General features: G+C 42.5%; 1 protein-coding gene across 1 annotated transcript in view; it reads left to right on the top strand.

Moving 5' to 3' along the window:
* WWP2 (WW domain containing E3 ubiquitin protein ligase 2) overlaps positions 1–18307 on the top strand; it is a 149408-nt gene that overhangs the window by 112972 nt on the left and 18129 nt on the right. The window contains exons 9-10 of the mRNA XM_086689042.1: positions 6133–6222; positions 16961–17135. Coding sequence (XP_086545168.1) covers positions 6133–6222; positions 16961–17135 — 265 coding nt within the window. The remainder of the gene's footprint in view (positions 1–6132; positions 6223–16960; positions 17136–18307) is intronic.

Raw genomic sequence — 18307 nt, 5'->3', positions numbered from 1 at the left:
TTGTTGGTAGTTTTAAAGAAGGGGTTAGTGTGCTTAGATTGAACGGAAAGCCCAATATCTCAAGAAGGTTTCTTGGGGGAAGACCGAGTTTAACACATTTCCTACCCAGTTTACAAAGGATCTACTGAAGCAGTGAAAACAGTGAATGGGAAATTTGTTCCATTGCACCAGATTTCTGCCTCATAAAAGTCTGAAAATGTCCCTAACAGAGAAAATAAATCTTACGGTTCACCCAGGAAGTGGCTAAAGTTTGGGGAATAAGATTTGGTTCAGAGTCCTTTATTAGAAGAGCATAAAATAAGAAGCTGTAAATCCCATGAGGTTTTTGCCTGTGGGGAGTTGAACTGCCACATACGCAGCTTTAAGAATACTTGAATACTTTTATGAGAGGACTGGGTGGCCCAGTAGGTTCAGCATGCGACTTTGGCTCAGGTCGTGATCTCACAGTTCATGAGTTTAAGCCGTGCGTCGGGCTCTGTGCTAACAGCTCAGAGCCTGGAGCCTGCTTCCGATTTTGTGTCTCCCTCTCTCTGCCCCTTCCCCACTTGCTCTCTGTCTCTGTCTTTCTCTCTCAAAAATAAATGAACATTAAAAAAAAATTTAAAAGAAGAAAGAATACTTGGGTACTTTCAGTGTCTTTTTTTTTGCAGTTTAGTTTTTGTCTATGTAACCAGCAGGGCATCTTTATTTTGCGGGGTGTGTAGAGTTCTGGCTTGACTTTGTTTTCTAACATTGTGTATTTTGAGTGAGATCAACTTTACCATTGCCCACTGACTCTATTAGTCAAAGGCAGCAAATTAATAAATAATAAAAATTAGTAATACTTTTACTAAGATTGAATTTTTGAGCACATTGGTAGGTAAATCTGTAAGGGCCTCTTATTTTTTTTGTTTTTTATTTTTTTTTAATGTTTATTTATTTTTGAAAGAGAGGGAGAGAGAGACAGAGTACGAGCAGGGGAAGGGCAGAGAGAGGGAGACACGGAATCCAAAGCAGACTCCTGGCTCTGAGCTGTCAGCACAGAGCCCGACGCAGGGCTCAAACTCAAAGACTGCAAGATCGTGACCTGAGCTGAAGTCGGGCGGCTTAACCAGCTGAGCCACCCAGGCACCCCTGTAAGGGCCTTTTAAAGAGAATGTCTCTGACACTAACCTGAACTACTCCTGTAGCTGTTAGCCCTTTCCATCTTATTCCTACTGTTGGTGAAAATGTGATTCTGTCCACACATCAGGGAAGTCTGCCCAGTAGGTATGTTGGTCAGGGTTGGCTGAATGGCAGAATAATCGAGAATTTTCTGAAGACCTTTTAGGAAACCTTCCACAGGAGTGTAGTGACTACGTTTAGGGGACCAGACAGTTTCTTTCAGATAACACAGGAGAGAACGGATAGGATGTCATCCTCACGATGGGATTTTTACCCTTTTAATGACGGTGAGGGGTGTGATTGGGGCATGGGCATGGAAGATAACTGAATAAAAGGCATAGGAGCAAAGGTAGCATAGGTTAAAAAATTTACCTAAAATTAATTGCAATTGGAGGCTACTTTTCAAGTGCCTTCAAATACAAAGACTCTGTGTAGTCCATGGTTGAACTGAATGTTTCTCGTTGAAGGCCAAGGAGCAATGTGTTGGGAAGGGACCTGAATCAAGCTTGATGCTTTGAACACTGTTTCTGAGAACATCAAAGGAAGCTATTCAATGGGAGAGGATATGGCCATGTGACCAGGATGCAGTATTGAGACCCATGGGTAGTTGGATTGAAAAGCCTTTTTATCTCAGTGTGAAGAAGATGCTTATAAGGGACAGAAACCTCACCCCTGACAGGGACGTGCCAATGAAAGGTCGCTGCCAGTATCACTTTCTTGGCCTGGGGAGACCGAACCAAGACAGTGGGAAGGCTTAATCTATGTGGGTCAGCAGTTACCGAGGAGAGCTGAGAATTGGGAGGTTCTTTTGATTGTGGACAGAATTGACCGACTGTGCTGCAGTGAATGAAGGGAAGAGATTTGTGTGAATTCTGAGGAGCCATGCAGGTAAGGGAGGAGTTGCGAGTTCTCTAAGAAAAGCAGTTAGGCCAGGTCATGGATCAGGGAGGACCCATATGGACATTTAATCTGAGCAGGAGTCCAATTTCAAAAGGAAAAATGTAGATATCAAAAAAGGCAATGCAAGAAAGGTCTTGTTCCTCTGGTAACTATTTTTCCAGTGAAGCCAGTTGAGAGGGTTCATACAAGAACATTGAAATTTGCTGGACAATAACAGCCCTTGAAAGAGAGCCTTTCATTTCTAGGATCAGGTGGGATCAAAGATGGGATGGACAGATCTTATCTGGGCTTGGAAAGAGCTGCTGTACCTCTTGAATATAAGCGAGGAGGTCTTTGCACTGATTTTCTGCCAGCGTGTGGGAATACCCCTGTGTCAATTAAAGACATTTACTTCATGGAATTTTTTTTTTAATGTTTATTTATTTTTGAGACAGAGAGAGACAGAGCATGAACAGGGGAGGGTCAGAGAGAGAGGGAGACACAGAATCTGACGCAGGCTCCGGGCTCCGAGCTGTCAGCACAGAGCCCGACGCGGGGCTCGAACTCACAGACCGTGAGATCATGACCTGAGCCGAAGTCGGAAGCCCAACCGACTGAGCCACCCCTACTTCATGGAATTTTAAGAATTATCCCATCTTCAAATTAAAAGATGAGCCAAAGTATAATATAACCAAAGTTTTCTCTTTGTCTAAAATGAATTCTAAAAGTAGAGACTACTTATGAAAGTTGTAACACAATTTTTGGAATAAAGAAAAATGTGTTTTGGCACCTTTCATCTGCAATTGCTACAACAAATATTTTGTCTTTTTAAAAGGTGCGGCCTCACCCACATATTATGGATAGGTTTCCAAATAGTGACTGCACAATGAGCCAGACTCATTTTGTTGGTGTTTTGTGCCAGAAATTGCCAAGGAAGGGAAGGACATAGCTAACTTCTTAGAGGATGCTGAGGAGTTACCAGCTGCTTAAGACTTACTGGGAGCAGATGTTATGAAAGAGTGGTTTGCTGCCATTTCCTTGAGGAGCTTCCATATTTCAGTACTCACTCGTAAGCCAAGTATCTTTTTCAAGACTCCTCATTTCCAAATTCAGATGAATAAAGAGGGTATCAGATTTGCTACTCTATTACTGAGCAGACGGGAGGAGTTTGAGGATCTGGTGTGAAGCCATAGTATGTTAGCCTCGCTTTTTTTTTTTTCTCTGCAAGATCCCTGCGAGAAAGGTTTTCTGTGGATGGGACAACAGCCTCTCGAGCTGATAATATTTGTTACTCTTTTGTCTTTAATTCAGAAGGGCATCTAGAGGGAGAAGATCTTTAACTTTACCCAGGGTACATTTTTATCTGGTCACTTTTGGCAGAATTGTTTGCCCTTTTAATAAAATAATGAAGTGTAAAGATCTTTTTGCAGTGGGAGGAATCAGAGCACCTGGACCAAGTCACCCATATCCATTTTGACCAGAACATTGAGCAAGAATACCCAGGAGAGAAGATGTTCTCGAGCATGTGTTAATGGTTGTTGGTAGCACTCTGATCCTCAAGCCAGTGGCTGATCCCTTTTGAGAGGTGGGACTCGAACCATTGGACCTCACTGCTCCCAGGGCTAACCCTCCCAGTGGTGCAAAATGTGCAGTCTCTTTTGGTAGATCACGTTTAAGCAGAAGCTTCTGATTAAAACGGAGCCTAGAGATGAACACGGTGGACCTTTGTAGTTACCCTCCAGTTGTCTTGATTCTCCAGGACCCCCTACCTGGACTCCAGTGCTGGGGAAAGCTGTTTACTTTGAGATGGGGATTGAGAAGGCACCTGGCACCTTGTTTTCTGGGTAGTAGGTTCCCTATAAATTCTAGTCGACCTTCTTTTTCCTCATTTCTTCCTTTCAGCATGATGTGGTAAAACTCAATGGCTAGGAAGTCAGAGCTGAGTTGGAATGACACATAAAAGTTACTTAGCTTCTCTGCTCCTCTGTTTCGTCCATGGTGATGGCACTTCCGACCTTAAAGGATGGAGGCAAGGACTTCATGAGGTAAAACATGAGCCTATAGCTCATTATAGATGATCAGTGGGTAATGATGACCCCCTTCCTTTCCTTGCCATAAAAACCTCACATATATCTTTATCTGACCTAGCTAGCATCTGAGGTGTCGGTCAGTGCAGTCTGCTGATCAGGCATTTTACTATTTTCTAAAAATTTTTTAAGTTTATTTATTTTGAGAGAGCACGAGATGGGGGAGGGGCAGAGAGAGAGGAGGACAGAGAATCTGAAGCGGGCTCTGTGCTGACAGCAGAGAGCCTGATGCGGGGCTCAAACTTACAAACAGTGAGATCATGACCTGAGCCAAAGTCAGACCCTCAACTGACTGAACCACCCAGGCGCCCCCAGACATTTTAGTTTAAATGAGAAATGGTATTAAATAAAGCTAACATCCATTGGAATAGATGCACCAGGCCTTTAGTAATAGAAATTGGGACATTATTTCAGTATTCAGTCAGCTCTGCTATTATGTATGTATTCCTAAAAATCATCATGCTATGCAAAAAAAATTATGCCATGAAAACCACAGGGTTTACAGGAAAAAAAATGGGTTAGGGGCATAACATCCAAAAATGTGTCAGAGGCACACACACAAAATAGGAAGCTAATAATGATGGTAGCACAGTTTTTCACATGTTAAATGGTTGAGGTGCATAACACTACAATGAGTGTGTGTTCCCATGAAAAGATCTGGAGTTTACTTGTGGAAGCAGGTGTCAGAAGTGTTTGAGCTTGTGAGTGTTGTCTTAAAGTGGTTGCAAGGAGGATCATCTGAAATCAGACGGGAGTTGTAAGGCCAGATGTGGATGAATATGGCGTACAACACGTAGTAAACTGAGGCAGCTGTAGATGCATATGGGCTTCGTGTGTTCCTATGTGACTGGGTTCAGCTGGGGGACGTCATCTGTGTGCATTTAGTGTTTCTAAAAGGAAAAGCCATGCTTAAGCAAACACAAAATTCACATGCTCACATTGTTCCCTCGTGTATCAGTCACATTGGGATAGATTTATGTTTTCAAAACAAGCATTTCAGCAGAACTGACTGTACTAGCTTCCTGGAAAAGGTCACCTTCTCTTAGGCAGTACCCACAAGTAGAAGCAGATGAAATCATTGTAAAACATAAAGGCTCATGGGACCATTAACATCCTTTATGAAGTGGTGGCCATTTTATAAATATAAAATTTTGTATCCTTCATATATGGATTACCATATTCTGGGTAAAGGGGAGTTATTGTCAGACTGCATTGAGTATGGGAATAGCAGGAGTTGGGTGGGTGGCCCTTGGCTGTATTCTGTAGTGATTTTGCTTGTAGATTATCTCTTTGGATCATCTACTGCCTTGTTATTCTTCCACTAGCACAGAATGGCCACTTTTGGCACCCCATATCTCATGTTACCTTACACACAGACTCATGAGAAGAGAAGTCAGTAAATAATAAGAGGACAGCAGTCCATAAATAACAGGATGCTGTTTCTTCATTCACCCGGATCTCTGTTAAAGATCCTCTGTAAATGAATCTTGTATTTTAAAAAGAAATGCGGTCATGAATATCTGTGATGTTAGGAGAACAGGGATAGTCATATGATTTGTGACTTTAAAACGTAGTGTAGACTGAAAAGGCTGAAGGTAAACTTTAGGTGACGTCTGTGAAGCCCAGAAATTGCATACAAATTTTCGTTGGTAAGTACACTTTGGAAAGAAAGTGTCCTTGGCTTTTATCACATTCCTAAAGGGGTCTTTGATCCTGAAATGACCACGTCACACTTTTAGAAAAGTCCATAGATAGAGACTTGTATGGGTCATTTAGGGGAAGCTAGGGTGATCTGTGGCACATCCTAGCCCATTGACTTCATAGAGGGGAGCTTTGGACTCAAGAAGTGCTCTTGGCTGCCGCCGCAGTGATAGTATGAAGCAGGTTTGACCCCTGGGCTGAGCTCGCATGTCGTCTTTGTCCTCTCATCAGTCATCACATCAGTAATGAAGGACTCCTTTTCACACAAGGGCTTACGCCTTTTAAGTGTGTATCTCATGCTTCCCTTGACTTTGTTTTGCAGATGGGAACAACGAGAGCTGCCTAATGGGCGTGTGTATTATGTTGACCATAATACCAAGACCACCACCTGGGAGCGGCCTCTTCCTCCAGGGTAAGGCAAGGCTGGCAAGCCCTGAGACTCTAGAACCGGCACCCGGAGTCACCGAATGGCTTCTCCACCATTCACTGCCATCACTGTCCTTAGTTTCCTCTACCCTCTGCTCCTTGCCCCCTCTTTTATCCGCCTCCCATTGTCTTCTCCTTCTACACTATTTCTTCTCTTTATTTCCCTTCTCCCCACATTCATTGTGTTGGCAGTGGGCTGTATTATGGGCTTTATTATGTGCCATGGCTGTTGGGTCCTGGAGGGAGGAGTGCGAGGAATCCTGCCTCCTGGGCCATTGATGCCTTGATGCCCTCAGTTATTTCACCTACAGAGATATCCCATCAGGGCCACGTTCTCAGTCATTTTCTGCAGAGGTAGCAAAGTACAGGGATATTTATTCCTGGTCACTTGATTGCTTTTCCTGAGAAAGAGAAAAGGCACGAGGAAGCCAAGATACAAAGGGTGTTGATGCATTTCAAAGCACCGTATGCCCGAGTGGCCCCTGAAGGGTGCTTCTCCTTGAGCTGGGCTTTGTGAGAACACAGCTAAGTTCTCTAAAACCAGAGGATAAGTGAGGCTTCCAAGTGAGGGAAGACTGTCCAAGTTCAAGGAGAAGGGGTTTGGTTCCCTGCTTGCCAGGGACAGAAAGTTCTTTCCACATGTGCCTTTTGGTCCACAGAACTTTCAAAAGAGAATGTATTCTGCTCAAAGGAGAGAATCACCTCCCAGTAAGGCAGTCATGAAGGGCTCCAGCATAAAATATGAACACCTCCCCATCAAGCTTGTAGAGGGAGAGGATGTCAGAGGTGGGGAGTATTAGGAAAAACCCTTGTACTCTGGTTCACTGGTCATACACATGCCAGGCAAATACCACCTCACCTTCTGGTCCTGCAAATTTCCATGGATAGGCTGTTTTTAGTTTCGATTTTCCGGTAGAATGCTTGTGTTTTCCTTTTGTTCCTTACCCTTTTGGAAATGAAACTATAATCCGTCATCATGAGTCCTCATTCTGTTTTCTACTTTAAGTTCAGATTATTTATTTACACATTTAACCAAAGTTAAATATTGATGTCTTGGGAAAAGATCACACTTTTTACTTTGGAAATTATGGAAATTTTCATATTCATATGAATAGTCTCCAATGTGCACTAAGTAGAGAGAATCCCCACATACTCAACACTTGGCTTCAATAATCTTCAAGTCATGGTCAGTCTTGTTTCATCTATACCAGGGGTTGGCAAACTATGGGCCTGTGGTTGAAATCCAGCCTCCACCTGTTTTTGTAAATAAAGTTTTGAAGAAAATCCTATGTAATCATCATATAACTTTATCCATATTTTGGTATATATTTCTAAAAAATGTTCTTACTAAAAACAAAACCACTCTATTGTTAACAGTATTTTCTTTTCTTTATTATTATTATTATTATTATTATTATTATTATTTTAAATTTACATTCGAATTAGTTAGCATATAGTGCAGCAGTGATTTCAGGAGTAGATTCCTTAGTGCCCCTTACCCATTTAGCCCATCCCCCCTCCCACAACCCCTCCAGTAACTCTCTGTTTGTTCTCCATATTTATGAGTCTCTTATGTTTTGTCCCCCGCCCTGTTTTTATAGTATTTTTGCTTCCCTTCCCTTGTGTTCATCTGTTCTGTGTCTTAAAGTCCTCGTATGAGTGAAGTCATATGATATTTGTCTTTCTCTGACTGACTAATTTTGCTTAGCATAATACCCTCCAGTTCCATCCACATAGTTGCAAATGACAAGATTTCATTCTTTTTGATTGCCGAGTAATACTCCATTGTATGTATATGTATGTATGTGTATATATATATATATATACCACATTTTCTTTATCCATGCATCCATCACTGGACATTTGGGCTCTTTCCATACTTTGGCTATTGTTGATAGTGCTGCTATAAACATTGGGGTGCATATGCCCCTTCAAAACCACAATGAGATACCACCTTACACCTGTCAGAATGGCTAACATTAACAACTCAGGCAACAACAGATGTTGGCGAGGATGCCGAGAAAGAAGGTCTCTGGAGGAGACCTCTGAAGGATTGTTTGTTCCACTCTGTGGTGAATGCCTGTGTTATTTTGATAGGGATTTCATTGAATATGTAGATTGCTTTGGGTAGTATTGACATTGTAACAATATTTGTTCTTCCTATCCAGGAGCATGGAATCTTTTTCCATGTTTTGCTGTCTTCTTCAATTTGTTTCATAAGCTTTCTATAGTTTTCAGTGTATAGATTCTTCACGTCTTTGGTTAGATTTATTCCTAGGTATTTTATGGGTTTTGGTACTGTTAACAGTATTTTCATGCTGTCATCAAATACTGAGTCAGTAGCCAAATTTCTCCAGTTGTCTTGCAAAATAATCATTGATTTTTAACAGGATGTGTTTTACATTTGTACTTTGTGTGTTGACAGCACTTATACTTAAAAGCAGCATTAACTCTAGAAATGTGCTAGTTGCTGCCTCTTACCCTCTCTGGTCTATAAGTTATGTAGGCCTTGACCTGATGAGCATTTGGATAGCATCTAAATTAAAATTTTAATGGTGTCTTCTAAGGATGGCCAAAAATTGTTTCTTCTTTAAGTTTTGAGGTGGGACAACAGATCCAGATTTCTTTCTTGCTTGCTTTCTTTCTCTTGCTTTCTTTCTTTTCTTTTTTTTCTTCCTTTCTTCCTTCCTCCCTCCCTTCTTTCCTTTTCTTCTTTTCTCTTCTTTCCTTTATTTCTTTCTTTTCAGTCAACAAATATTTATTGAGCCCTGCTCTATACCAGGCACTGTGCCCTGGGAGTACATCAGTACACCAGAGGAGAAAACCCCTGATCTCACGGTAGTGTGAGACACACAATTAATGAGTTAATAAGTTTATACAGTGTCAGGTGGTGATATGTAATTTGAGGTAAAATAAAGCAGAGGAAGGGGTTGAGGTAAACAAAGTAGCACACACACATTTTTCTGATGCACATAAAATCAATATATAACCGTTAGAATAAAAATGTCTCCCTGCATGTACCATCTACATTTGCCTAATGATACCAGGTCCACCACCTCTGAGAGGTGCAGGCTCACACGACCAGAATGTGCTAGAATAATCCCTCTGGTTCCATTTCTTTCCTCCATCATTTTTCAAATTGGATACAGATTGTACCCTGAGAAAGACTTTGAACCTGCAGCTTCCCTGATTTCCCTGAGGGGCTGGGCTGCTCCTCCACACCTGACTAGGTCCTCAGCCCCTCCAGGTGTGGGCTGGGGATGCCTCTAGCATCACTGGAGAGCAGAAAGCATTGTAATTACAGATCCAGATTTCTTATTGTCAGGACACTTTTAATGCTTTATTGGACGGTGGCTCAGCTCTACACCCCACGTAGCCTATTAGTTCTTACAGAGTTTTAATCTCAGACCTCAGTACCTCTGAGCCCCTGGCAGGTACTTCTGCACCATAACTGGGAGCCCAGACAGAATAAGAGTGCTTAAGCTTTCATCGCTAACAAGGGGAGAAGTTCCACCCCAGGAAGCATTATCATGCTGCGAGCAAACCTGAAACTACAGGCGGAGCCCTTGTCTCAGCAGACCCAGTCACTCCGGAGTAAGATTGAGTCAAAGGATTCAGTCTGTCTTGGCCACCCCCTTCTGTTAGACCCAGGGGACGCTTGTATGAGGAATGGTCATTTTTTTTTCCAGGAACAAAAAGTATTGGCCCTGGTAACTAAGGATGGATGCAGTAATTTGCTCTTAGGTGGTGTTTAGACCAGAGGTGAGCAGGGAGAGGGGTCTCTATAGACCACGGTGTAGGGGAGGCCTCACAGAGGGAGCGGGATCAGATGCGATCTTGGAGGAGGGGCTGGAGTTGGACTTAAATGACAAGAGGAAGTTGATCCAGGTTGGGGGAAAGGCATGAAAGTAAAAGATATCGTTAGGGAATGATTGATGAGGCAGTTTGGCTGGAGTGGAAGGTTTACGTGAAACAGAGATGCCCAGAGAGTGTCTAGCAAGGCAGCTGGGTTTGGTGGACATGCCTGCTGGAACGTGAGAGAGCGCAGGGCCGACTGGGCCTCAACCACTGTGCTGTTTTTATAGATTGAGATTCTTGGTGAGATTTCACCCACAATCAAGGGTGGGGTTATGCTGTTTAGAAGTTTGAAATTTACCAGTCCAGAAGAGTTTTAGTTAAACGTGTGGATTAAACATGTATTTATTTCCATTCCTTCCTGAAAACCCCCTAAGTGGCAATAAAAGTATAAAGAAGTATAATGATAAAGGATTGGAAGAGGAGAAGCAGCATATGGGAGAAGGTAATAAAACTTTGGTTGCTGATAGATAAATGGCAGAGCTGAGAAAGGTGAAACCCCAACTTACAGTGTGGGTACCCACCAGGAAGTCAGCCAGTTAGCACCACGGAGCCCTGGAAAGCTCAGCAATCAGACATGGTAGGGGGAGGTGCTATGAAATGAGACTAAAAAGCTGAAGTCAAGTTAAAAATTGGTGCAGGGAGTCGTTAGAGTCTCAGGTTGTCAACCATGACATCCAGCCCTGTGCTGCACGCCTGCATGCACACGTGTTTATCTCACACACGCATGCGCACATGCAGCCAGCCTGGAGGATGAAGCCAGAGCTGAAGGCAAGGATGAGCTCAGAAAAAAATGGATTGAGTGAGGACGCTGTCCCCAAGTTAAAGATTGGGACTTTTTTTTGCTAGATAAAGGGATCAGTCGAAGGGAAGAGAACTACAGATTGTGATGTTTGTGGGTCGTCTAGTGAAACAGCTGAGTGAAGCCACCGGTCAGTTTTCCCCCACCTGGATACCCAGAGCATCCATTCAGTGTTTTAGTGACTCACTTTTAAATATGAAAGAACAGCCTGCGGCCAGCAGACGGAAAGGGGACTTGGTGAAAACAATGTGGAATGTAAAACCAAATTGTGATTCGTATCCTCAAAAATTTGGGAGGAAATACGGCATCTGTGCAAGAAGAACAGGAGACCGTGAAATGAACCATGCAGAAAACAAGAAGAACATTCATTCGTTTATTAATGTTTATTTATTTTGAGAGAGAGAGAAAGCGCGCATGTGTGCGTGCGCACCCGCAAGTGGGAGAGGGGCAGAGAGAGAGAATCCCAAGAAGGCTCTGTACTGGCTGTGTGAGATCATGACCTGAGCCGAAATCAGGAGTCGGGCCCTTAACTGACTGAGCCACCCAGGCACCCCAAGAAGACCTTTTAGAAATTAATATATAACTGACTGTGGAACAACCCGGGGGTTAAGAGTGCATGCTGACCCCTGCACAGTTGAAAATGTGCATACAAATGACTTCCCCAGAGCTTAACTACTAAGAGCTTACTGTTGACCAGAAGCCTTACCAAAAACACAAACAATTGATTGACACATATTTTATATGTTATATATATTATATACTGTATTCTTTCAATAAAGTAAGCCAGAGAAAACAAAGTATTATTAAGAAAATCATAAGGAAGAGAAAATACATTTACAGTACTGAACTATATTTATTGAAAAAAAAATCCATGTATAAACGGAGCACCACAGTTTAAACCCTTGCTGTTCAAGGGGTCAACTGTATATAACAGCAGAAACAGGGGTGCCTGGGTGGCTCAGTTGGTTAAGCATCCGACTCGATTTCGGCTCTGGTTGTGATCTCACAGTTGGTGGGATCGAGCCTCAGAATGGGGTCTGCATTGACAGTGTGGAGCCTGCTTGGGATTCTCTCTCCCTCTCTCTCTCTCTCTGCCCCTCCCCTGCTCTTGCACATGCTCTCTCTCTCAAGATAAATATTTTTTTAAAAATTAAAAAAAATTTTTTTAAACATTTGTTTATTTTTGAGAGAGAAAGAGAGAGAGTGTGAGCAGGAGAGGGGAAGAGAGAGGGAGACAGAGAATCCGAAGCAGGCTCCAGGCTCTGAGCACAGAGCCTGACACGGGGCTTGAATCCACAAACCGTGAGATCTGAGCTGAGGTTGGAGGCTTAACCAACTGAGTCACCCAGGTGCCCCTAAAAAAATTTTTTTTTAATGTTCACAAATTTTTGAGAGAGAGAGAGAGAGTGCAGTGCGGGAGGGGCAGAGAGACAGGGAGACATAGAATCTGAAGCAGGCTCTAGGCTCTGAGCTGTCAGCGCAGAGCCCCATGTGGGGCTTGAACTCACGAACTACAAGATCATAACCTGAATGGAAGTTGGACGCTTAACCGACTGAGCCACCCAGGTGCCCCTCCCCCTGTCAAAATAAATAAACTTAAAAAGAAGAGCTCTTTAAAAAAATAAAAATTGCAAGAATGGAAAGATAATGTTGGAGATTAGAAAATTAGAAGATGAGCCCAGGAGATTCAACATCTGAACAGTAGTTCTAGCAAGAAAGAACTTGCTAGAAGAACTTTCTATTATCAAAGAAAAAAAAAATAGAAGCATATTGCTAGAATTGAGTGGTAATGTATTCAGATTCAAAGGGCCTACCAAATGCCCAAACCAGAGAATGAGAAAAGACTGACCTCAAGGAACATCCAAATGGAATTTGGGGATGGCAAGAGAATGTCTCAGAAGCCTCCGGAGGGTAAAAATAGGCTAGCTATCGAGAATTAGGAATCAAGAATGCCATCTTTCTTCTCAACAGCAACTGTGGAGCTGAACCCTTAAAATTCTGATGGAAAGTTATTTCCTGTCTAGAAATCAACTTTTAGTCACCTTAACACTCAACTCTGAGACTTGAATAAAGGCATCTTCAGTGTTTCAAACAATTAACTTTGGTGCATCCTTTCTCAGAAGCTACTAGATGATTTGTTCCACCAGATGAGAGGAAACCAAGAAAGAAGTCATGAGATGCAGGACACAGGGGACTCCATTCAGAGGCCAAAGACAGTCCCAAGAGGAAGATGAGGGAAGGTGACTCAGGACAGTAACATAGAGCAGATCTGGAGGACAGGTGTCCACATAGGGCAACAGGGGCCTGGAGCTGTGTGGCTAAGGCATATCTGACTGACACTGAGAGGCCACGTGCGCCATCAGAATCTGGGGGTGCATTGGTAAGAGATTCTTGAAAAACAGGCAGAATGAAACACACTCTAGTTCTTTTCACTCCAGAAAAAAAAAAAGTCGTACAAGCAAGGAAACATATGTGTAGTATTCTATGAAATCATAATACAAACTCTGAATATGGATTTAATGATGGTTTTCTAAATTGGGAGGAGGGGGCCTATGTGTGTTGTGGGGTGGGATGCAATAACTAAACGCTCAGCTTTGATAGCAGAAGGTTCACAAGTAACGTCTAATATGACAGAAATCAAGAAACAGTAGAAGGCGCATGCTGTTTAGAAATATGGCTGTAAATAGAAGGAGCAGTTGAGAATTCAAAGTTGTTGCTTCTGAGAGGTAGGAATCAGCGATGGGGAGAGGTAGGGAAGGAGACACTGGTTTTTATTGTGTCTCCTGTAGTACCATTTGCATTTTTTTAATGTTTATTTTTGACACACACACACACGCACGCACGCACGCACACACACACACACACAGCATGAGCTGGGGAGAGGCAGAGAGAGAGAGGACGACAGAAGATCCAAAGCAGGTTCTGTGCTGACAGCAGAGAGCCCAATGTGGGGCTTGAACTCAGGAACCATGAGATCGTGACCTGAGCTGAAGTTAGACACTTAACTGACTGAGCCACCCAGGTGTCCCAAGAAGCTGTTTTTAGAGACGCTGTGAGTTAAAAGAATCATTGAAGAGGTGGCCAAAAAAAGTCAGTTAGGATGCTAACCCTGAAAATTGAGAAAGATACCGGACTGAAGCATGACAGTTATGTGAGTAAGGTAAGGATGCAGACAAGATGAAATGAGAAGGTAGTTAGAATAAAGCCTTTCCAGCCCATATAGTGTAATCCATATTGGGTTCCCTTTGCATTGAGTTAATGCTATTTTCTTCAGTGGTATCACTTTCTTATCTTTTTAAGGCCCCTTTATCCCTCTTCCCCTTTCAAACTTATAGTGGAAAATCAGGCATGTACCAAATTTGAGAGAATAGTACAATGAATCCCTGCTAACTACCACCTGGTTGTAACAACTGATAACATTTTGTTTCATCTGACCTCCTACTTTTCAGGGAAGGGACTGATGAATTTTAGAGCAAATCCCAGATGTCATATCTTTTGAACCATAAATATATCATATACATCTCTAACAGGTAAGGGTTTAAGAAAAAAAAAAAAAAACTGGGGGTACCTGGCTGGCTCAGTCCATAGAGCATGTGATTCTTGATCTCATTTTCGTGAGTTTGAGCCCCACGTTGTGCATAGAGATTCCTTAAAAAAACAACAAACTAAAATACCATTATCCCACCCAACAAAATTAACGACATTTCTTTGCTTCATGTCACCCAGTCCTTGTTCCATTCTCCCCAATTGTCTTAAAAATATTTTTACAGTTGATTTGGGTCAGATTCAAACTCAAGATCATCACATTAGTTTTGGCTGATATGTCTCATAAGGCTCTTTTATTATTTTTTATTTATTTTTTATTTTTTAAAATTTACATCCAAATTAGCATATAGTGCAACAATGATTTCGGGAGTAGATTCCTTAGTGCCCCTTACCCATTTAGCCCATCCCCCTCCCACAACCCCTCCAGCAACCCTCAGTTTATTCTCCATATTTATGTGTCTGTTTTGTTTTGTCCCCCTCCCTGTTTTTATATTATTTTTGTTTCCCTTCCCTTATGTTCATCTGTTTTGTCTCTTAAAGTCCTCAGATGAGTGAAGTCGTATGATTTTTGTCTTTCTCTGACTAATTTCACTTAGCATAATATCCTCCAGTTCCATCCATGTAGTTGCAAATGGCAAGATTTCATTCTTTTTGATTGCCAAGTAATACTCTATTGTATATATATATACCACATTTCCTGTATCCATTCATCCATGGATGGACATTTGGGCTCTTTCCATACTTTGGCTATTGTGGATAGTGCTGCTATAAACATGGGGGTGCATGTGTCCCTTCGAAACAGCACACCTGGATCCCGTGGATAAATGCCTAGTAGTGCAATTGGTGGGTCGTAGGGTAGTTCTATTTTTAGTTTTTTGAGGAACCTCCATACTGTTTTCCAGAGTGGCCGCACCAGCTTGCATTCCCATCATAAGTCTCTTTTAACCTGTAAGTTTCCCCACTCTTGCTTTCCTTCCTTCCTTCCTTCCTTCCTTCCTTCCTTCCTTCCTTCCTTCCTTCCTTCCTTCTTTCTTTCTTTCTTTCTTTCTTTCTTTCTTTCTTTCTTTCTTTCTTTCTTTCTTTCTTTCTTTCTTTCTTTCTTTCTTTCTTTCTTTCTTTCTTTCCATTTACTCTTTGAAGATCCTGGGCATTTGTTCTATAGAATTTCTCATATTCTGGATGTGACCTTGGAATGTTGGGTGATATGCTTCTCTATCCATTGTCTTTCCTACCAACTGGTAGTTAGATATGGAGGCTTGATTAGATTGAAATTCACTTTTTAAAATTGAGTTATTACTTACACCCAATGAGATACCCAGATCTCAGGTTCATAGTTAGATGAGTTTTGACAAATGCATACATTTTTTTTCAATATATGAAATTTATTGTCAAATTGGTTTCCATACAACACCCAGTGCTCATCCCAAAAGGTGCCCTCCTCAATACCCGTCACCCACCCTCCCCTCCCTTCCACCCCCCACCAACCCTCAGTTTGTTCTCAGTTTTTAAGAGTCTTTTATGGCAAATGCATACATTTACGTAACCTATACTCCCTTGAAATATAAAGCATTTCCATCATTCCACAAAGCTCCCTCTCTTACTTTCTCTTGATCACTTCTTCCTTCCTTGTGTACAAATCGAGTTAGAGCTGCCAAGCACAGATAAAGATTTTTGCCATCTGTTTTAGCCTTGCCTTGCCTGTGGGTAATTTAGGACCCCTTTGGAAAGGTTGCTTTCTCCCTAAAAATAATGTAGAGAATCCTGCTGTTGTTTGTACGAACTCTCCTCCTCATGACCACGCAACATGTTTTCACTGGCAGTTTATATCAGGATGATTTCTGTTGCAAGTAGCAAAAATTGGGTTCCAAATTGACTTAAGTAATAAAGAGAGTAAACTGGCTCATTTAACTGAATATTCTAGATGTAGATCCTGGTTTCAAGTAAAGCCTCATCTAGTGACTCGACAATTTCACCAAGGGGCCGGCTTTTCGTTTTGTTTTGTTTTTCTACTCTGTCATCTATTGGGTCAACTTCATAATGTATTTGGGTCCTAGGTGGCAGCCAGTGGTTCCTAGGACTGCATGCTTTCTCAGTCATTATCTGGCAAGGAAGAGAGAGATTTTTCCCAGAATTCCTGGAAAAAGTCATGAGATTGGCCCTGATTAGGCTCAGCGTAGGTTGCATGCCTACCCCTAATCCAGTCGGCTGTTCAACTCTGGACTTGGTAGTAGAGTCTCCTCCTTCCCCAGAACAACCTGGATCTCCTAAATGGAAATCAGGAGCTAACGGTGAGGAAGCATTGGCTGCTGTAGAGCAATGACTGCTATAATCACGAAAGCCCCAGTAGCCTCCGTCATTGGGACTTGCCTGGCTGTGCTTCCCTGGAGCAGCCCAGCTTCTGCACCAGACACCTTGCTTAACCCTCCCTCAGCCCCTCCTCGCCAGCCATCCAGAGATGTCTCTAGAATTTGAGGGTAGGGGTGGGTGGTCACTACATTCATTCTGACCTTAATGTTTCCAGCTGGGAAAAACGCACAGACCCCCGAGGCAGGTTTTACTATGTGGATCACAACACGCGGACCACCACCTGGCAGCGCCCCACAGCTGAGTACGTGCGGAACTACGAGCAGTGGCAGTCACAGCGGAATCAGCTTCAGGGCGCCATGCAGCACTTCAGCCAAAGATTCCTCTACCAGGTGAGAGGGCAGGGGCTTGCCACAAGGGAGGGGAGCCTCCTGGCCCTGGAGAATGTGCTGCCTCGCACACTATTTGTTGACCTGTTTGGTGAGCGGGAAGACGGTAGCTGGAAACATCAGTGCTCTGGAGATTTTACTCATCACGGTGAAATTCCTCAAATTCCGTCATTTCTAATTTAGTAACTCAGTGTCCAGCTTCTGTGTTTCAGGACTCAATATACCTGAAACTGACTCAGTATATCTGAGATATATACTGTCTTTCTGCCAAGACTGGATTTCTCTTCTGGCCCCTCCATCCAAGTCCATTTATTCTAGTTTGAAACCTGAAGGTCAGCTGTGACTTCTTCCGTACCTCAACTTTTGAGAACAAAACAGCCACCTACTCAGTTCGTTAAGCATCCAACTTCAGCTCAGGTCATGATCTCACAGTTCGTGGGCTTGAGCCCCACATCTGGCTCTGCACTGACAGTGCACAGCCTGCTTGGGTCCCGTCTCCCTTTTCTCTGTGCCCCGCCCCCGCTTGCTTGCGCTCTCTCTCTCAAAAATTAATACACATTAAAAAAAAAGCCATCTAAATCTTTTCCTTTCTGCTATTGTTTTTCTTTAAATCTTTTTTATTTGACACATTCTTAAGGATGGAAGGACCTCTAAAGTTGTTGTGGATCAGGGCTTCGCAAACTATGGCCCATGGGCCAAAGTGGCCCACACCTGGTTTTGTAAATAAAGTTTTATTGGTACAGAAGCACTCCAAGTAGTTTAGGTATTGACTCTGGCTGCTTACTTACACTGTAACAACAGAGTTGAGTAGTTTCAACAGAGACCATATAGCTTATAAAGCCTGAAATATTTGCTGTCTAGCCCTTTACAGAAAAAGTTTATTGACCTCTAGTTCAACTTCCTTCTGATTCCTGGTTTTCCTTCATCCCTCCCAACTGAACGGTTAGGGCAGCCTTTCACTTGTTCTCTCTGTTGGCATTGTTCTCTCTTCCAATCTGTACTGCCTATTCCCAGCAGAGCAGTCTTCACATATCACTGTCATTTGATCACTTTTGCTCAACATTTATCACTGTTTGTTTGTTTTTTTTCTTTTTTCTTTCTTCTTTTTTTTTTTTTTTTTTTTTTAAGTAGTCTCCATGCCCAGCTTGGAGCCCAGCTTGAATTCATGACCCTGA

The sequence above is a fragment of the Puma concolor genome, chromosome E2 (genome assembly GCF_028749965.1).
Source record: "Puma concolor isolate L17-30 chromosome E2, mPumCon1.1.hap2, whole genome shotgun sequence".
Classification (NCBI taxonomy): Eukaryota; Metazoa; Chordata; class Mammalia; order Carnivora; family Felidae; genus Puma; species Puma concolor.
Note: the sequence above shows the minus strand (reverse complement) of the source record. Positions and strands in the feature narration are given on the sequence as shown.